This window comes from Prunus mume, linkage group LG5, assembly GCF_029339155.1.
Source record: "Prunus mume cultivar Tortuosa linkage group LG5, ASM2933915v1, whole genome shotgun sequence".
In the NCBI taxonomy this organism is placed as follows: domain Eukaryota; kingdom Viridiplantae; phylum Streptophyta; class Magnoliopsida; order Rosales; family Rosaceae; genus Prunus; species Prunus mume.
In genome coordinates, this window is record NC_142702.1 from 19,267,908 (window position 1) to 19,288,934 (window position 21,027).

Genomic DNA, 21,027 nt, shown 5'->3' on the forward strand with positions numbered 1-21,027 from the left:
TTTTTTATAATTTCAGCTCCTATTTTGGGTGTTTTAGTAAAACTCCCAATTAATAATTATTGGACAGCAATAAGCTACTCAAACAACCAAAACCAACCTACATCCCCTAATTTTCTTGTTACACATCGACTTACAAACACTATTGACTCCCCGATGAATAATGAACAGCCCAAAAATTACTCGAAACGACTTGAATTCCAGATGAAACACATGGGAAGAGCATGTTAATTACTATTTTCCATCTTTTTGTCTCCAATTTATGTGTGGACAAGTATCCGGCCTTAGTCTATGTTGATTCTAACAACCCTTTTGGTTCTCCCATCAGAGGTAGCTCTGGTTGCATTGTCTGATCCATTTCCTCTGACGCTTTGCGCTTGCCCTGCAGATGGAAGCAGCCCAGCTCCCCAAATTGCATTTCCCTTCTGTTGTCTGCTACCTGAACCTACATTGTCATGCCATTCATAACTAAGTTATGACACGAAGTGTGAATCAAAAGGGAGTGACCGGATTCTGAACCGTGACATTGCCTACGATATCTCATATACAAACTAACAGGTGACATTAAAGAAGTTTCGTCCAGTGCCTGCAAAGAGAGAGGAGGCAAGGGGAAAGGAACCGAAGAACAAACACACTAACATTACTAGTACAGACTCACAGGTTTGATGGATATTTGTCTTTCCCAAGTCATAAATCTGGCAATGTGCAACATTCCACATTTGTCACTAAGCACAACATAAGCATTACCACTGTTCTATCAAACATAACCATTTAAATGGCAAGCCATTGGAACTCCTTATCCCAGTCCACTAAAGATCGAATCCCCAACTTTCACTCGTTATTGCAACACATAATTTTCTTATCCTGTTTTACACTCCTCTGTAATATTTTTGGCCATTAGGGAACTCGCTTAATATCAAGGTGTGTCAAGATATTAAAGATCAGGATACACACACACATTTACTCAAGATTTCGCTCTGAAAAGCTAACTAGGACCTTAAGGAAGGCTTGGTGAATGCATACGACCTTCGATGTTGTGAAACCATCTAATCGTAAAATAAATAAAATAAAATGAAGAAACAAACATAAAGGAAAATGAAAGAAAGTCCAACAGGAAAGAACCAAGTAGTGCTTACCAGCATTACCATGCATATTAAATTCACCTCTCCAACCAGGTAAGTGTCCTTTAACATTACCGGTCCATGCTTCTTCAAAGCCAGGAAGCTCATCTGCAAAAAGACTAGCAGTATCAGTTTTGATGTTCACAAATGTGAAAAATAATACGTATTAACGAACCACGTACGGCTGCAGGAACCAACCTTCATTCAAATTGTGTAAAGTTTGCAACATATCCACCTTTCCATCTGACTTTAGCTTCCTTGTAACAGAATGACCCTACATAAGCAATACATATATCAATTCCAATAAAAGGTGGCATATACATAATTAGATTTTCTTTCTGCCATCCTTCCCTATGCTTACTGGCATATACATAATTAGATTTTCTTTCTGCTATCCTTCCCTATGCTTACTCAGAAAAGGGATTGAATTAAAAAAAGCCACAAACTGATCTATTCAATACTGACAAAATCACATAGGGAAACGGATTGATAAAAACGCCAAAAATCTGTAATGGTAACAAAACAACATGGACTCTCAACTGAATGACTATATGAGGAAACAATAACTTACAATCCAGTCCCATCAAACTTGAACAAGGATAGTAAAATGGTTAACAAATATTTAAGATGAAAATCTACATGTATTTAATCTCTCAAGAAATATATTGAGCACAACCATGAAATGGAAGGGAGACTAAAGGGCAACGCACTGCATACACTCACTCCAGACTTGACCGTAAGAATACAACAAAGAGTGACTCTGAGTTTTTGCCACAGATGGTCACCCCGTGCATCAATGTTTAATCTCTTTTCCAAAACATGACTAATGCCTAAAACTACAATTCATTGTTGCAGGTGTTACAGCCATTGTTTTTTATACAGGCTGCATAACAACAAGAAAATACTATACCTTATCATGAAGTCCTCTCGAGATTCTGTGTGTTGCTTGACCAGTTGTTCTATCTGCTTCTTTGCTCTCCTCAAGCACCACCTGTTGTTCAATCACAATCAAAGTTAAACAAAGAAGAATGCAAATGACATATCAAATCCAAGAAACACATTACTTACACCATCACCGCCTGCCCTTCTGGTTCTTGTAGAAGTGTAATATGCTCCATCTACACCACCATATGTGACTCTGCAAGTCTGGGCAGAGAAACTACGACCCTGGGACTGTTCACCTTCCACCTTGTTGCGGTCATTTCTACAAGTCACATCCTTGCTTTTCCTATCTGCTAGATTCAACATGGCAACCATTATTTTCATTTCGGAAACTTCAATTATATTAACCTTCAACTTTCTAATTAAGGCGGGCATAGAAGATTAATTACCATCCACAACATCATCCGGATGCTCAATAGTTGGTTCTTTGCTTGAAACATATTGCTTTCCACAATTATCTCTCCCATCCTCAGTAACTTTATCTTCCCCTTCCTCATCCTCAGAATTCAGTTCTTCTACTAATAATTCATTGGCTCTACCGCCCTGCGGTGTACCACTAGAAGCGGCTCTAGGACCAAAAATGCTAGATTCGAACATGCTACCAAGCGGGCGACTGAAGAAGGGATCGTCAAATGGATCCCTTCCACCAAAGAGGCTAGGAAACATACTTCTACGGGACCCAAAGCCCTGAAAACTATCTAACAAGTCACGTGACCGAGAAACCCCATCTCTAATGTCTCTTTCACTCTGCATATTGGTTGTGTTTATCCTTCTGGAAACAGAAAATCCCAGCATAACTTATTCTCTATGTCTATTATCAACCAAAATAAAATTTTAAAAAAATTAAAAACGACTTAATTAAGAAAATATGTTCCACTAAAAGATAAATTCTTTAGAATGAAGAAAATAAAATTCATAAAATTCATCAAAGATGAATTGTCCAATCCTAGAAACCATGAGCTCCTCAAAAAAATCTCCTTAAGTGGTTCAGATAATTCAAAAACATAAACTTAAATCTAGCAGATATAGTATCTCACTTGATCACATAAATACTAATTAATTATTATCAAACTCCGCATTTACTATGATATTAACATCTAGTGAACAATCATCGAAGTCATTAATGAAAATTGAATGTAGCAAATTATTTCCGAGGACTATTGCTTTATAATATATTTCAATTTAAGTTGAACGCTCGTGAAATTCAAATAGAAATTAATAAATTTCGCAGCAAACGAGCTCAACAGGTTATGGATAGCGGATTCTATAGAGAGAATTAATCAAACAGAGGAATTAGAAATTCCTTAAGGCCTGTTTGGAAGCCGAGAAAATGAGAGAAAAACAAAAGAACAAATCTAGGTGATTTTGGTTCGTCGTACCTGATAGAAGGAAATGAGACGAACGTCTGAGAGAAAGTGAAAGAGAAAAATCCAGAGAGAAAAATCCAGAATGTCCCAAGTGCTTCTTTTGGTTTGGTTGGCTGGCCTTTTATACTTGTACGTTTCAGAAAGAGCGCGCGCCACGGCTTGACACGTGTCCACCTCCATTGGTCCACGACATTCTGGATGCAACCATGAGTCCATGACTACATGGCTTGGACAGGTATCACATTCTAGCAAAGAAGAGGTTTGAAAATTCAAATGTCTCGAATAACCAAATTACCCTCTTCCTCCACAATGCTTTGTTTTGTAAGGAGGAGAGAAGTGTCCGACCAAAAAGGATAAAAAGAAAACTCTTGGGTCCCATTTTTCCTTTTTCCGACCGAACAAAAGAACCCAAAGTTTACGTTTTTTCTTTTCTAAGTTCTTAATTCTTGTTTTACTGTCACAAGATCAAAATACAAAAAACTAGAAGGGGAAGAAAATGGCTCCATTCTCCTCTTCCCTTCTCTTGCTGATTTTTTTTTTTTTTGTGCTGAAGTGGCAAATTTCATTAGAATCAACTGGAAGGTGAAATTCGAATTTGAGACATCTCGTAACATAGAAAAGAGAAAAATCATTAGACTAAAAGCTAGTTGGCAAAGTGACCGACACCTTGAGTTGGCCGATCGCACTTAATTTAGAGTGTACAACAATTCATGTAGGATAGAAGTCATTCCAGTAGAGAAATAAAGAAAATTAGCTGAGCATTTTTTGTGTGAAATAAAATGTTAAAACAAATAACGTAGTTGTAAATTTGAAGGCCTTACCCTATTAAAAAAATGTATTGGCGAAGTAGGACAATAACAAAACAGTTCCATGTGACAGAAGGAGAAGCATAAAATTCAATGTGAAATTAGATTATTTCTTGGATACATAGCATACATTACACTTGACTGGCAAGGCCATGAGATTGATCCTGTAATTTCAATGAATGGTACAACAAGCCTAAAGGAACAACATCATCATTTCATGCCACCACATGAAAGTTTCATTTTCCATATGTTACACTTCCCAAATTTCCTAACACATATTTAACAAAAATAAACACCAATCAATCATGCCAGTCCCACTACCGTAAAACACTGCAACCCATAAACCGCTCTTCTTGATCTGCATCTCAATCATCGTGTTTACAAGAAGATGCCCATAGGAATGAAAAATTGTGAGACTGAATTAGTCGCTTGTGATTTGATGAGAGTTACGACTGCAAAGGGAACTTTTTGTGGACGTTCCACATCTATTGTTACAAGGAAAATTTCTGTATCACTGACAAGTCAAAACAAATGGCATCAGAACTCTTGGGAGTTAAACTCAGGCCTCGACGGATACTCAAGACCCTGCAGCGCTGGTATGCGTCGCAAATCTTCTTCAGAATATGCAGGGATGAACCAGTATCGTTTATCCATACCAAAAACCTGATATGCAAATAGCAGAATTCCAGCTGTAAGAGTAATGCTAAAAGATCTAACACCTTAAACACAGGTGAACAGACGCACATCCAGGCCCATCATAAGTATATTACCCACATCATTTTAAGATTTAAAGACAAGACATGCAATAAAATTATGAAAAACAAGGTCATGTATATTCAAAGCTTAAACACTTTCAAATTTAACTTGTTCCAGTGTACAGTGTCAAACAAACTGCATTACAGATTCGAGATCCATGTTTCCAGAAACCCAATAAACTGGAATAGATCACTTACAGTTATGCATTGTTCATGGTATACAAGGTCTGGTATTGAACAAATGTAGGGTATTGAATAAACTTAATACCAGATTCTGATGATCATGTGCATTTTGTTTCAAATATTGTATAGACAAGGTTCTTGTCTGAACATCAAGATCAGGTCAAGCCTCCGAATCAGAAATATCAATGCAAGGGGTCCAATTTCTATACACCACATATGAAAGTTACTACTATTACAACTATCATTACACAGATTAACAAGAATTTCAGGTCAAACAGTATTGTCTAGGAAAAATGTTCCTGCAGGCATTCAAATCTGGGAAAATAGAAATTAGTCTTGCTTGCCCATTATTGGACCTCAACCTACCATAATGTACTACATAATAATTGTTTGCAAAGGACCTTGATGACCTTTGTTTTAATTGGAAGAAAGAGAGTAAATTAATCAAAGAACAATTTAACTTTGTAGTGCGTATGCCATGTGACTATCAGTGCCACGCTCATGATATATCACATACCAAGAAAACCATCATTATAATGTTCTTCTAAGAGTATAGATAATCTGAAAACTAAGGGCAACCTAATGAATTTATGCATGTAGCTGTCTGCTGCAGAAAAGATCCTTGTGCTTCAAGGCTTCCAGCAAATGCCAAATTACATTCACGACTTACTGATCCCTATATTATTATCAAGCATCAAAACTTTTATTCCTCCTGATGTAGACGCTAATTTTGGAATTGTGAAACCCAATTAGAACTTACTCTTGAAATGCAGAATTTTGATTAAAATTAAAAGATGCACTGAATAAAGTAAATGAAATACATTGATACATTGGAAATTGAACCAACCTGTTCAAAATTCTTTTTTCGACCAAGGTCATAGCGCCATTTAGGAGAGGTTTTCTTCTCATATGCCTGATCACAAAGAATAACCCCATCAGCATCTAATTCCACACTGAGACTCCTTTGCCCATAGGGAAGGGCAAGATACTGCAAGACTAATGGAATTACTTATATGTTGGTATGACAAACCCTAATCCGTGATTACTAATATAGTGCAACTACGATTTTCCACATCGCTAGTTGCCCAAACATTGAAAACTAAAGTTAAATATTTAGAAGTCGATGCATGTCAATCTAGGGACCTCCAGTAAAATGTGATATTGCAATCCAAGGAAAGCCATATAACAGAGGCCTCTCAAGGAGACTGAACTACCATACCAAATATCTAATCTTTGCTATATGAGCCTCACGCTTTTGACACCTTTAAGATGTAAGCATAAGGCAATGCCCAGTTAAAAGGAAGAATGCAAAAACCAGAGATATTGTTAATGGATTGAAGCAAAAGACTTTACCTCAATGGTTGTCGTATTTGCAGCCACTAACGATATATGCATGATCAGAAACCCCAAAACGCTTAATGCAAACGCAAGATTTAACACTGTAAATAAAGCAGCAATGTTAATTAGTTAGACAGATATCCAACCACCTCAGTAAGTAGGAATATAGGTAAAATTAGATAATACCAAAAGCAAGAAAGGTAGTTGCAAGGGTGCTAGGTGTTCCAGGTATTTCTCCTTCACTAAAGAATGAAATAAAATGTGGCAGCAAGGATAAAGTTACAACACTTGTCTCCAGAAATGTGTAAAACTGCATTGAGATTTAACAAAAGAATGAAATCAGTATAAATATACAAAGTTCATTTGATATGTATTCATGACTTAAAAGACCATAATATCCAAGAATAGAAAATTTTACAAGATAATACAAATCAAGTAGAGCATACACAAGAACTTCTCCATCATAGTCTGACAGGACAGTACAATACAATTCATCTCCAATTGATTAACTATGTAGCCACAAACACTATTAAAAGCAGATTTTCCAAATTATACATGGAACTCCACGTTAGTATCAGTATATGACAAGCAACCACTGCCAGTACAAACTAGACTGAGGAAAAATAACTCATTGAAACAAAGAGTGACTGTATTCTTTAACAGCACCATAAGAGTCCCTTGAATTACCTTAAAACTCATGATTTCTATCAACCTAAAGCTTTTCACCAAGGGTACTGCACCTAGCTTACAGATATTTAACAGCAATCAACTCCCCTGAATATCCAGCACTAAGCATACTATAATGCTCGACACATACTGTAATGTTCCTGCTTTACTAAATTACATATTTACAGTATATCAAGTATTTATCATTGCCATGCATCAAATCGTAAGCTGAAATTTTGAGATTTTTAAATAATATAATTGCCATACTGACATAGCATAAGATAGTAAAGTAGAAGAATTATAGTGTTTGTGTGAGAGGTAACCAAGTTCATAACGAAATGTGAATTGAGTTGCAAGTCCCAGCCAATACCAACAAAAAATTATGTTCTCCACCTCTTCAAATTTGCAACTATCAGCTTAGAACATGCAGTCCAGGACCATTTTACTAATGCCAGTCCAAAACTCATTACAAAAGCTTTGTTTTTTTTTTTTTTTTTTATGAACTGGGGGGGTAAAACCCCAAGGACACACAGCAACTACTTACTACAGACTAGCCGAGTCCTAGTGACTCCAAGCAGATCATCAACAAGGCTTTGTTTTTGCTTTATATATAATCCACTAATCACATTATATACAGTCCATGAGCCTAATTGATGAAACAATCTCTGCAACGTTATACTCCTTGAAATCCAGCAATTATTCCAAAGTTAAATTATGGAGTTCCATTTGAAGAATATGATCTAGAAGGTGAGATGACCTATTGTTCAGTTATCTACCAGAAGGAAAAACATCAATTTACCCTATGAGAAGTATGGAACAATTCTGTTAAAGTGATACTACCACCATGGAAAAATAAACTGAGTGCTACATTCAGGAGACCCTGAGTGGTCACGCTATGTGACAAAGATATACAGGCGAAGTCAATCTAGATCATTGTCTGTGGCCTGTGTCTGCGGCCTATTGGCATTCCAGGGAATGTACACCAGACTTGAGCTTAAAAATTGTTAAAAAAGGATGGAAATGTAACATATTTAAGCTTTTTCTTTGGGAACAATGAAAACTTGCCCAATACCTAACTTCTAATCAAGATACCTTCCTTTCAAATGCTCACGACCTATATGCAGGTATCTTTACAGTACCTGCATGATTATTACTACTCGTAATCATGTAAGGTGTCATATAATCTGAGAGACTAAAGTTAAAATCAACTCAAACAGTCCTTGGAAGAATGCCTTCAAATCATCAAATCAGTATTCACAGGCCAGGTATGAAGAAAACAAGTTAAGCATAGTAGAAGAAAATGAAAATGGAATCCTCGGTAGATAGAACCGTGTCAATTCATTCATACATATCTCCTGTGAAAAGTATTTCACCTTACGCAGTGAAACAAACTTACCAAGAAAAGTAGAAAATATTTGTAATTTAAGGCCCCAACACAATTTACAACCCATACACAATGGTGATCCATTTTCAGTACACAACGCCCACCTGAAAGTTGAAACAAAGAATCATCCAACATCAAGCTCTGATTTATAGACATAAGAACATAACAAAGCAAAACAAAACCAAATATTGCTAAAAGAGATTATGAAAAACTTCACATATTGTGACTCACAAACTGAGCAATGATGGCAACGAGGTGGTTTCAGCTGGTTGCACTTCCGGCAATACCGGATTCTTTGATTAGATGGGTCAGTCTGCAAACCACTAAAATCCGACCCAGTCAAGGGGTCAGCCTCCCCTCTCTCTTCATCAACAGCAGGCCTCCAGTTAGGTGGCACGCAACCGGGATCCGTCAAAACAACAGAAAAGTAGCTCCATAAGAGCATCACCAACTGCACAATTATAACAAGTCTTCCACTTTTAGCTTTATTTTCTCTAATACCCTTAATCAGACACCAAATTTTGATTCCTTTAAGCTAACAATAAACTAACAAATTATCCTATTTACGACACCAAACACTATTTCTGTCTGAACTAACAGGATCAAAAGGGGGATAGAAACAAGCAGTTAGCTCTAAGAAAATGATTAAAAACAACAAAAATAAAATTCTAATAATAAGATTTCTAGAAACCACTGCCAAAAGAGACTCCAAGTAATTTCAAACTTCATGGAATAAGTTCAACCTCCACCAACATAAAAAAAAGGACCTGACTGAAGAAATTATTGAAAAAACAAAGTTTGCAGATTTTTGTAATATACTTCAAGAGGAAAAATGCCAATTTATACAACCGAAAGACACAGATTCTAAAACCCCAAAACTCTAAACGGAAAACCCATCAACACCACAAGAAAAATGTTAAGAAAAAACTCAAAAATTTAATAGTTTTCGATGGTTTACCAAGCAATGGAACAAGATCAATACGACAAGAGCAATGAGAGAGTCAAGGCCACCGTTGTACAAAGCCGGGCCATAATTAGTCAAAACGACAGTGTAATAGGTGACACCTACGACCCCAAGCACCAGGAGGATCATGACTGACCCCAAACCTCGCAAAGCTGTGCAGAACTTGAACACGTTCCAAGCCATGGTCACACCAGATCTATGCATAATATTTCTCAAATACACAAAAAAACCATAAAGAAAAATCTTTTTTTTTCTTTCTCTGTTTGATTTCTCAGAGCTGAGTGTGATCTAGGTTTTATGATTCAGCTGGGTAGTTTGGAGGTTCAAGCTCACAGATATGTAAAGCAGAGTGGGAAACAGTAATTTGAAAAACAGAGAAAATATTTTCCCTATTTTTGTTTGCGCTGTTTGCAGCTGTTTTATATGTTTTGGAAGCGAAATTTATGGAAAGGAAGGGTTAAAAAGGGATTCCAGGTGAGGTGTGAAATTGGAATCCATGTTGTTAGAGAGAAGATGAGTGTTTTTTTTCCTCTCCTGTGTTTGTTTTATTTTTTATTTTCATTTGGGTGAGACGAGATGAGTTTTGACGAAACCAACAAGAAAATAAGACCTTTTGTCATAATTTTCTTTTATTCTTTAACTATGGGATGGGTTGGATTTTATGATTTTTTTTGGGCATAGTATTAAAAGTTAGGACAAGTTTTTGTAATTTAAAAGTTGGGCTAAGTCGGCTAACAATTCGAACCCCCATAGCATAATAATTGAGTGTATAAGAAGTTCTTTTTCTTTATAATTTAGACTATCGTTTATGTTATAAAAATAAAAATAAAAAAGTTTAAACTAAGTTGCAAGTTATTCTGGCAACAACTTTGTAGTTATTAAAGAAAAAAACACTAGTTTCGCATAAAATAAAAAATAAATAACTAGTTTTGTATTTTGAGCAAGGTGCATTTGGTCATAGTCCATAACCATAAATCTAGAAGGTGCTGGTCATCATTCTAGACTAAGAGGATTTACTTTGGGAGTTGACCAGGATTTATTTCCAACTTTTGTAGTAGCACTAGCATACATGATTTTCTTGGATATTTCGTAACGATATTGCTTTCTAATTTCTACTATTATATCTAAGAAACATGGAATATGTTTGCCCAAGTAATCACGAAAAAAGAAGTTTAGAAGAAATGGAAATACTTCTTACAATGGAGGCTCAACAAAGCATATCATGCCTAACACGAATGTAATAATAATGGCCGCACCCGCAGTACAATTCATAAGCCAATAAATCTCACACGAAAAAGAAGCACAAATTGTGTTGAACAAGCAAATGAGTCACTTGATTGCACTCACGGGTCTGAAAATATTTGCAAAACTCAACCCACCCTTTGACATCTTCTACAATAATATCAATCTTGCCCACCATATTTCTTTGGAATTTAGCAGCTTTGAAAGCCTAACTGAATCTGTCCATAACCAGCTTACGCTACACATTGATTTGCTTCTCTTTTTTTTCCTTTTTTTTTTCAGGTCGAAAGAAGAACTTCATTCCAAGACCTCACCCAAACCGGAGAGGGCACAGTACTATCCCTTTGAGATCAATGAGGTACCACAGTTGTCCATGCCCATGTATATATCTTGAGTTTTGTTTTCTGAAAAAAACGGATAGTTGATATACAAGAAAGTTGTTTATTTTCCGGAGAGGAAATATATATGTGTTTTGTATTTAAGTCAATGGAGACTCAACATAAGATCTTTTGTGTAGAGATAAACACTCTTAACTACTTATATAGTGTCCTTGTAGGCCGGCAGGAGCGTTATATAACTTACATCTATTTTTAATATCATTTTGGGATGTAATTGTCATTCTTTTATGTTAGTGTTTTTATAGGTTGTCTTCAAATAAAGATAAACCAGTAGAGTTCAGTTGAGAAGGTCAGGTCAACACATGTATGACCCAATCCATCAATCAAGCCAGGATAATCTGATTCAGCATTCACCCATCTTGCAAGGAAATTCTAGATCAGACCAGCTTCTCTGTGTCTTGGAGACTTGGACCAAGTTGAACCCTTTTTGGGGTAAGAATGTCATGCATCTCTCATATTAATATTATACATTTTCACCTTTTAAATGCAATAGAAACAAACAACTTACTTGAAGTCCTCTAATATTTCTAATGATAAAATATTTTAACCCCACACCGATGGCAAGGATTTAGTCTTGACTTCTCCTTCTCTTGAATTTTTATTTTTATTTATTAATTAAAAAAACATTGAAGCAACCTAAGAAGCTTGTTGGTTCAAGCTTCCGACTGTGGCAATTATATATCCTCTATCCTTGAATTAATGCCCTTGGTGACATTGGGAAATTGGAGTGCATGGAAGGCTAAAATCTTTATTGTCCAAAAAAATACTATACATTCTTGGTGTATTAATATTCCTTTTTTTTTTTCCTAACACCTTCGGTTTACCTTCTCTTTCTACCTTCTCTCTCCTCATTTCCTCTTCAATATTATTTAATTGATCGAAATCATTCATTTTCGAGGTCATCTTATAAGGATTATTAATGTATTAAAAAAGCATCCAAATAAAAAATTATTTAGCCATTTCATTAACAATCCATGCTGAATCAAAATATTGAATTCATTTATTTATTTGATAACAGAGATGATCTTTAAAGGATCGCCTAAAAGATATACAGTTGTGATCATCAAACCACATTACAGAATAGAGAGAGAGAAGGGCAAAAAAAAAAAAAAAAAAGCTATCATTTCCCTTTTTTTTTCCCACAATAAATCATAGTTATTATTTTTTCTGTCTCGCAGGCTGCGCTGGAGTCTTCCATGGCCCATTAAAAGCCCACATATGATCCAACAAGTCCAAACAAAGAACCGAGCCCATTGGCCGCCCCAACAGTGAGTTAGATACCCCAAGTTTTGAATCGGCTTTGGTGAGGTCACAGATGCCGAGCAATCTTCTGTCCACTACTGTGCCTTTGTCTTCTATTCTAGACAACTTTGTGCAAAGAATAATTCACATAAAAATTTTGTATCATTTTCATAAGCAAATATGATATGTTACTCTGCATTGTTTTCATCTTGGCCCCAGATGCATATTTAAAAGCTGCCTCACCCTCAAGTAAGGCACACTTTGTGTCATTGTGTTTGCAGGAGAGAAAAATGGAGAAGGGTCCGGTTTGTGTAACAGGTGGAACTGGATTTGTTGCCTCATGGCTTGTTATGAGGCTTCTGCAACATGGCTACACTGTTCGAACTACGGTTAGACCTGAGCCAGGTAAAATATTACCAATCCCAGAAACATGTGACCCACAGTATACGAGTTTCTTATTTGTTTGAAATAACCGAGGTTCTAAATAAAACCATAAATATAAGCTGTTTCGTTCATTTAGGTTGTAATAGAGAGAGAGAAAATGAGTTCATTAGGATTTACAATAGGTCATGGTTGGAATTCATCCAATGTACATTAACACGCATTTGATGTTTGATATTGGGCATAGAATGCAAGAGAGACCTCAGCTTCCTCACAAGCCTGCCAAGAGCATCAGAGAATCTCCAAATCTTCAATGCAGATCTCAACCAACCAGACAGCTTCAATGAAGCAATTGAAGGATGCATAGGGGTCTTCCATGTTGCTCACCCCATGCCTACCAAAGAACTTGATGAAGAAGCAGTGACCAAAAAAGCTGTCCAAGGAGCCCTAGGCATATTGAAAGCCTGCCTAAATTCCAAGACTGTGAAGAGGGTTGTGTACACTTCTAGTGCATCAACTGTGGCTTACAGTGGCAGCAGCCAAGACTTGGTGGATGAGAGCTCATGGAGTGATATTGAATTTCATAGGTCTCTTAAAGTATTTGGGACTTCATATGTTGCTGCCAAGACCAAAACAGAGCAAGCTATCCTGGAATTTGCCAAAAAAAGTGGATTGGAAGTTGTCACTTTGATCCCTCCATTAGTTGTTGGTGGATATATCTGCAAAAATTTCCCTAGCTCAGTTTACTTGGCCCTGGCCATGATTTTAGGTATGTATTGAGTGCACTTCCCTTTTTTTTAAAAAAAAAAAAATTTAATTTTATATTATTTAAATTCAAGCTAGTTTTCTGAAATCAATTTCCAAAAATGCATTAGGCCATCTAACCAAGCTTGAAAAATTATGCAAAATGACACATCCCTTTTTTTCCCCAAAAAATCAAAATGTGCTGTTGATTTGGCCTAGGAAAACAAAAAGGATCATTGCATTTCCCAATTTCAAAAAAATTTGTGACCTGAACCAAATCTACATATTTCTTGTATGCAGGAAATCAAGATCACTATAGATATCTTATCAGGCCAAGTTTGGTACATGTAGATGATTTGGTTAGTGCCCATATCTTTCTTTTTGAAAATTCTGATGCAAAAGGGAGGTACATTTGTTCATCAAATCAGTTACCCATAGATGAAATGTCCCAATTTCTGTCTGCAAAATACCCTGATTTGCCCATACCCACAACTGAGTGAGTAATTCAATTCCATTCTAATACAACTCCTTAATTCTTCTGTCATTTTAATCTCAGATTATAAAAAAATTAAACTATCTGTTTTTGACCTCCCCTTGATCTACACAGTTTCTTGAAGGGTATTGAAGGTTACAAATCGTGTGGCTTCTCATCACAAAAGCTCCTGAGTTCTGGATTCAAGTTTAAGCATGGACTCGATGACATGTTTGGTGATGCAATTCAATCTTGCAGAGAAAAGGGTTTTCTTTAAATCAAATTCGCTAATTAGCATGACCCTTTGATTAGGGTTAAGATCATCTCCCTTTGAAAATCTAATAAAAGTGTAAAATATCAATGTGTGGTGAACAAATTGACCATTATGTGAATTTTTTGGACATCTTCAAAAGTTTTCAAGATTGATGTACTTGCGCCTAAATGCACATGTAATATGGTCTACATGATTGGATAAATAAATTTATGGCAAGCTTGTGGAGTGTGCATATGTTTAAAAAAGAGAAAATTGTCATTATACCATTAAAGAAAAACGTATGCAACCGATGTACGCAATATCATTTCTGTGACACATTAATTGAGAGATTCTTTCCTTAACACATTAATTGAAGAGCCTATTATAGTTTTGAGTATTTTAAAAAGTTGGTACAGAGAGTATGAAGTTCATACAAGCAAAGCATTGTGATACTCTACAAATCAAGGAAAAGGATGGATTGGAAAAGAAATGACTACTAGTTGGTCATATCATATTTTTTTTTCTTCCACATTATTATATATTTTTTAAATATATATTTTTTTCAAATTTAATTACCTCATCTATATTTAAAAAAAATAAATTATGATAATTCATTGACATGAATCATAATTTTAATAATGAGTAAACGTAATTTAAGCTTGTGATCGGCTGGACATTATTAAACTAAACTAAATTAATAGTATATAAATTAATAATGAGTAGATGTCGAACCTTCGATGATGTGTAATATTAGTATATATACAGGTTATATTTATAAATTAATAGTTGCATTAATAAAAGCAGAAATGCCAAAAGATGAAATATTAATTTAATGTCGTTTATATCGTGGTTGATTTTGCAAATATAATAAAGAATTTAGTTATTTTAGGTCATGGCATTGTCATATACATGTCAAACTTCATTGCCTCCAAAAGAAACGTAAAGAATGTGCAGGCACTAGCTGTAATGACAAACTCACAAACTATTGACCCTTAATTATCGCAAGTTAATTAATTATCATTTATATTTATCATACTTATAATTTATATTTAAGCTCGCTCAGTGAACCTTAATTAGCCAAATCAGGCTCAGAGAGAGAGAGAGAGAGAGAGAGAGAGAGAGAGAGATCTCAATGGAAGAGGTTGGAGGGGGAACAGTTTGTGTAACTGGTGGAACAGGGTATGTAGCTTCATGGCTGATTATGAGGCTTCTTCAGCATGGCTATTCTGTCCGAGCCACCGTTCGATCCAACCCTTCAGGTAATTCAGATCAAATGACCTACAATAATTGTGTTGATCAATGATGATGAAAACCATACCAAACAGTTGGAGATTGTATGAAATTTTTGTTTGATCATATGTCAGTTCAGTTTTCTAGTGTAGGTTAATCTGCAGAAGTTTCCGTTTCCTTATAATTTCTGTGTTATATGTTGTTCTTGTAATTGTTTGATGAGCGCACAAACAAGATATTGAACATATATATAGAGTAGCACTCAAGCACCAATAGTCAGTAAGTTAGTATGGCGCTAATCAATTTGCAAGGTCGACCTTTGAATGAGAAACTAAAAATAGTACGGTCGGATTATAAAATTTACACTTTGAAGTAGACTAAAGTAAGTAGTTAGCACTATATTAACTTACTAACTGGTTAGCGTTTGAGCGTTGCTGAACATATATATAATTCCAAGGGTCTGTTCACACATTGCCGATTGATTTTGAGTTAGTGTTCTAATTCTCTCACAATATTAAAGAAGGTAGTCATGTGAACGTGAAAGAAGGTAGCCACGTGTCCATTTTCGGATTTTCTTGGGTGTGTAATTTTTCACTTATGGCCTTTTTGTCATATAATTTGATGAGCTGATCATATTTATATATGGCAGCTGAAAGCAAGAGAGATATCAGCTACTTGACAAACTTACCAGGAGCCTCAGACAGACTCCAAATTTTCCATGCAGATCTCAATCAACCAGAGACTTTCAACGAGGCCATTCAAGGCTGTGCTGGAGTCTTCCACGTTGCTCACCCCATTGACTTGGAAGGCAAAGAACCTGAGGAAACAGTGACCAACAGAGCTCTGGAAGGCACCCTAGGCATTTTAAAGGCATGCACAAACTCCAAGACAGTGAAACGCGTCGTTTACACTTCAAGTTTAGCCACAATATTGTTCAACAGCAAAGGCCTTAGTGAAACTGATGAAAGTACATGGAGTGAGCTTGATCTTTGCAAAAGCAGCAACCTTGTGAGCTCTTCATACTTGGTTTCTAAAACAGTTGCGGAGAGGGCAGCTTTGGAGTTCGCAGAAAAGCATGGCTTGGATCTTGTCACTGTTATTCTTCCCATTGTATTTGGACCCTTCATTTGTCCAAATATTCCTGCTTCTGTGTACATGGGACTGGCTCCCATATTTGGTAACTTTTTTTTTAATACTGCATAGTCCTGCATCTGTGTACACTAAATTATTTTTCGTGTCACGTTTCATCAAATTTTATTCACTAAATAACTAGTAGTATTTAATTGGTTAAGATAGGGACGCCCATTTTAAATTTTATTTATTTATTATTAATAAATAAAGTATTAACATGTACATTAGTATATACTTTCTATTATGAAATCCTCAATTCTTTAATTGGTTGTATTGTTAAGTAGTTATTTTTTGACATATGTAGGTGACGAGGACAAATGTAAATGTCTTACTAACACATATATGGTACACATAGATGATGTGGCAAGTGCACATATCCATCTTCTGGAACATTCTAATGCAAAAGGGAGGTACATTTGTTCCTCAGTTCAAACAACAATTCATGAATTATATGATTTTCTTCCTGCAAGATACCCCGACTTTCAAATACGAATCACAGAGTAAGATTATGGTTTCTCCTTTATGTTCTTATTAGAATGCTAGTATCAGTTGATGTGAGTTTCACTCTACATATGTTAAACTACTTGGTGGTTGTATTAATTGAGGTGTGTGGCTTAATTATTTATGTGTGTGTAAACAACTGACGCTAACGAATTTATTGTCGTTGATGATGCCAAATATACCGAGACGTATTCAGTCTTTCTTATTGTTTTCTTCTTTTTAATCTATACTTTTTCAGCAACTTAAAGGAGATTAAAAGTTACAAAAGATCAAAAGTCTCTTCAAGGAAACTGTTGAGCACTGGGTTCAAGTTCGAATACGGCCTCGGTGAAATGTTTGATGGCGCTGTGCAATGCTGTAAAGAGAAGGGTTTCTTGTAAATCAGGCTTGGTTCAAGCAAATAATCATTGTAATCCTTACCATGCCAAGTGTGAATAACCAATTTTACTTTTTCCCCATCTTTTTTACTTTTTCTAATATTTTGGCCCGTGATTTATGTGGTGTGAATCATATGTTGGTATTGCACGTTTTCAATAAAAATAAAAATAAAAATAAAAAAACCTTTGTGGTTAAACCTATTACTAATCATAATCCAAATCGAAATTTCCGTCTAATTCCACCTACATGCACATAACATGCAGAGGTAAAATGATCCCTACACGTCATGAGCACATTAGCACAATTTGACAAAATTTTTAGTTTAGAACCTGAGATTAATAACGGGCTTAACCACAAGAGTATTAGTGAAAGTTTTTCCATGACATAAGTAATTTGATATATGATCCACATCGCATGGATCATTTGTGCAAATTGGCCAATAATTCAGTAATAAGATTAGAACACGAGGAATTGGGAGTGAGAGGACCTGCTTAGAACATGAGATCAGCAAGATGCAACAGAGACTGATCCCATTAACTCAAAACCAACCCCCGCAACCCCCAACAGTCCTCCCCCCTGCGCCCCAAGGAAAAAAAAAAAAACAAAAACACCTCATCCCTTTATCACCTCAGAAGAAGTAATGATGGTTTTAGGGGCGACAGCGACACCTTTTCTTCCTCCTCCTTTTTCCTTTATCATAATTTCGAGTGTAATTCATTGTTTATTTATTTTGACTTGGGGTAAAATTGTAATGCATTTCAACTTAGCCCAACAAACAAAAGAAAAAGTCTTAAGACCATCTCCAACCATGTTGGGGCTAAATTCAAATTTTCATTCTTCAAAATATAATTTTCATGTATTTTTAGACTCAAACTGTTTTTTCTTCCAACCTTGCGGACTTATAATTTGAATCTGCAACTTTATTAAATTATTAAAGAATAATATAATCCTATTTTGTTTTTGTGGTTAATTTTTTTAAAATTAATTTTTGCATATTGCTTCGTGATTTATTTTTTTGAACATTTTGACATAAATTTTTTGAAATTTCACAAACATAATTTTATTAATAAATTGATGGGTATTTATAAAGTTTTGGATATGTTTTGAGGTTGCATCCAACTTATAATAATATATTTACTTATTTTGACCTTTCGATTTAAATTTCAGCTGTTGGATTAATTTTTTTCCCTTTGATCCAGCCAAAATTTAATATCAGCCGTTGATTTCTAGACTTTAGGTTTGAAAAAAAAATTGAAAGAAGCCCATTTTAAATGCAGCCATAGAAGTCCAATTTTTAAGTTGCCTAGGCTTTGACAAGTGGCCAGCAATTTGGGGTAGCGGGCAACAGCCCATCATTTGCTTTAAAGGTGGCCTCACGTGTCTCTTGTCTTTTGAGAAATGGGCCCCACAAAAATTTTGCCTGGACTCGAATCTGAGGCGAAATTCCACCCCATTTTTCAATCCACTCAAATTATCCCCCTCCAAATACATGGGTTGGAGAAGATTTTGGGCTAAAAATATCTAATTTTAGGTTTGACCTTCCATGGTTGGAGATGCTCTAAGCACGTCTCTGTTGATAGTTACCCAAGATGGCAGCACCAATTGAAAACAAAGCATTTCATGAAAGTCACTGCATGCCCACTCAGAAAGTTACTACACAATAAAAGCTGACAAAGAGCCCTCACCAAAGATAAGACTTCACTGTTTATATCTTGAGATTGTAATGAGCAAATCAACCAGACTTGTGGATTGAAGAAAACAGAGAGATGGAGGGAGAGAAAGGAAGAGTGTGTGTAACAGGTGGTTCAGGGTTTATAGGGTCTTGGCTGGTCATGAGGCTCCTTGATCATGGCTACTCTGTCAACACCACTGTCAGATCAGACCCAGGTAAAGCCACTACTTCACTTGATTGCCAAGCCATAATATTTTAATGGAGATTTCTCTGTAAGTGTGGTATCTTGTGGGATTTTCATTTTCATAAGGTCAAGGGAAAAGCCCAGTCTTCATAGTTTCTATTGTTCCTGCCTCAAAAAGTTTTTCTGTCTTCTTATCCAAACCACTTAATTTGTGTGCACATGAAAAGTAAATCATAGCACCTTTTTTTTTTTTTCTTTCTCTTAACAACCAGAGAACAAGAAAGATCTAAGCTTCCTCACAAGTCTACCAGGAGCATCGGCACGGCTAAAAATTTTCAATGCTGATCTCAGCAACCCAGACAGTTTCGATGCAGCCATTGAAGGATGCATCGGATTGTTCCATGTTGCTACTCCAGTTGACTTCCAAGATAAGGAACCTGAAGAAGTGGTGACCAAAAGATCAATTGATGGAGCCCTTGGCATTCTAAAGGCATGCTTAAATTCGAAAACTGTGAAACGAGTTGTATACACCTCGAGTGCATCTGCTGTCCAGTTGGGCAAGGAGGAGGATGCAGAGCAACTGGATGAGAGCTTTTGGAGTGACATAGATTACATTAAAGCTGTCAAGCCATATGGAGGCTCATACATGATTTCAAAGACATTAACTGAAAGGGCAGTTCTTGAATTTTCAGAGAAATATGGATTGGATGTTGTGACAGTAATTCCTTCTTTTGTTGTTGGCCCCTTCATTTGTCCAAAGCTCCCCGGCTCTGTTCAAACCACTTTGTCTATGGCCTTTGGTATGTATAGCTTGAAGAATGTGTTTGAATCCAAAGTCCAAACATATTGTAAAGCATCTTCTCTGAATCATGTTTTAATGCAGGTGACTTTGATCAACTTAGCTTTATTATCAATACATCTGTGGTGCATGTGGATGATGTTGCCGGAGCACACATTTTCCTTTTTGAACATCATGAGGCAAAAGGGAGATACAATTGTTCTGCAGATGTCATAACACTTGTACAAATAGCTGAATTAATCTCTGCAAAATACCCGGAAGCTCGAATACCGTCTGTAGAGTGAGTTAAACTATTTTTCTTCACATTACTCTAGTCTCTTTTCCGTTTCAGTCTAAAGAATGAAATTAAAACTCCTTTGTTTTCTTGGTTCTATCTTGATGTGCAGTGATTTAAGTAGAGTTGAAGGTCCGAAATTTTCTACTCTGTCATCAAAGAAGCTATTGGATGCTGGTTTCAAATTCAAGTATGGGGTTGATGAGATGTTCAGTGATGCAATTCAATGCTGCAGAGAAAAGCATTATCTGTAGTTCCTTCCTGGAACTGTGAGTCTTATGCATGATTCTATGGAAGTTTGATACCGTAACAGAAAACCAATCCCCTTTGTTGGATGGGAAAAGGAACTTTGCAAGTTTGATACCAATAAATGCGCATTGTGTGCTATATTGATTCCTGCAGAAAAACGAAAAAAAAATTTGTGATCTCTAGTATGAATAAAATGCTTGATTTTTTCCAAATGGCCAACAAAAACTATGCAACCACATATTCATGGGTAAGGTAAAGGTATCAGATCTTACAGATGTAAGAGCTTTGTCTTTCTTTAATGACCTTTAAATTTAACAGCACTTCTCCATGTGAGAGAGACTATGGTGGTGAGAT

The 21,027-nt window shown here is 36.0% G+C and overlaps 4 protein-coding genes and 1 pseudogene across 7 annotated transcripts; 3 read left to right on the forward strand and 2 right to left on the reverse strand.

Annotated features, from left to right (window-relative positions):
• Positions 1-47: 47 nt before the first annotated feature.
• Positions 48-3,592, reverse strand: LOC103331778 (uncharacterized). Of its 2 annotated transcripts, none has more exons than XM_008234430.3 (7): positions 3,440-3,592; positions 2,450-2,832; positions 2,187-2,350; positions 2,029-2,109; positions 1,317-1,392; positions 1,134-1,226; positions 48-442 (listed from the first exon to the last, which is right to left on the reverse strand). In XM_008234430.3, the coding sequence occupies exons 2-7, from the start codon at positions 2,811-2,813 to the stop codon at positions 282-284; spliced, it is 939 nt and encodes a 312-aa protein (XP_008232652.1). In that variant the 5' UTR covers positions 2,814-2,832; positions 3,440-3,592; the 3' UTR covers positions 48-281. The 2 variants fall into 2 exon arrangements, with proteins under 2 accessions (XP_008232652.1, XP_088909665.1); XM_089053539.1 differs by having other exon boundaries at positions 2,187-2,353.
• Positions 3,593-4,300: 708 nt separating this feature from the next.
• LOC103331785 (putative protein S-acyltransferase 14) lies at positions 4,301-10,105 on the reverse strand. Its single transcript, XM_008234438.2, has 7 exons — positions 9,518-10,105; positions 8,791-9,010; positions 8,572-8,663; positions 6,696-6,819; positions 6,525-6,610; positions 6,019-6,084; positions 4,301-4,896 (listed from the first exon to the last, which is right to left on the reverse strand). The coding sequence occupies exons 1-7, from the start codon at positions 9,725-9,727 to the stop codon at positions 4,771-4,773; spliced, it is 924 nt and encodes a 307-aa protein (XP_008232660.2). The 5' UTR covers positions 9,728-10,105; the 3' UTR covers positions 4,301-4,770.
• A 2,576-nt stretch (positions 10,106-12,681) lies between these two features.
• On the forward strand, positions 12,682-14,030 carry LOC103331784 (vestitone reductase pseudogene; annotated as a pseudogene). Its single transcript, XR_016126997.1, has 3 exons — positions 12,682-12,810; positions 13,034-13,555; positions 13,831-14,030. The product of XR_016126997.1 is annotated as a vestitone reductase pseudogene (transcript).
• Positions 14,031-15,351: 1,321 nt separating this feature from the next.
• LOC103331783 (vestitone reductase-like) lies at positions 15,352-17,583 on the forward strand. 2 transcript variants are annotated; one of them, XM_008234435.2, is made up of 4 exons: positions 15,352-15,514; positions 16,135-16,662; positions 16,921-17,116; positions 17,356-17,583. In XM_008234435.2, exons 1-4 carry the CDS (start codon positions 15,388-15,390, stop codon positions 17,495-17,497), a joined length of 993 nt encoding a protein of 330 aa, XP_008232657.2. In that variant the 5' UTR covers positions 15,352-15,387; the 3' UTR covers positions 17,498-17,583. The 2 variants fall into 2 exon arrangements, with proteins under 2 accessions (XP_008232657.2, XP_088908955.1); XM_089052829.1 differs by having other exon boundaries at positions 16,186-16,662.
• A 1,516-nt stretch (positions 17,584-19,099) lies between these two features.
• LOC103331782 (vestitone reductase-like) lies at positions 19,100-20,885 on the forward strand. The gene is made up of 4 exons (XM_008234434.2): positions 19,100-19,382; positions 19,624-20,151; positions 20,235-20,430; positions 20,537-20,885. Exons 1-4 carry the CDS (start codon positions 19,262-19,264, stop codon positions 20,676-20,678), a joined length of 987 nt encoding a protein of 328 aa, XP_008232656.2. The 5' UTR covers positions 19,100-19,261; the 3' UTR covers positions 20,679-20,885.
• The last annotated feature ends 142 nt before the right edge of the window (positions 20,886-21,027 follow it).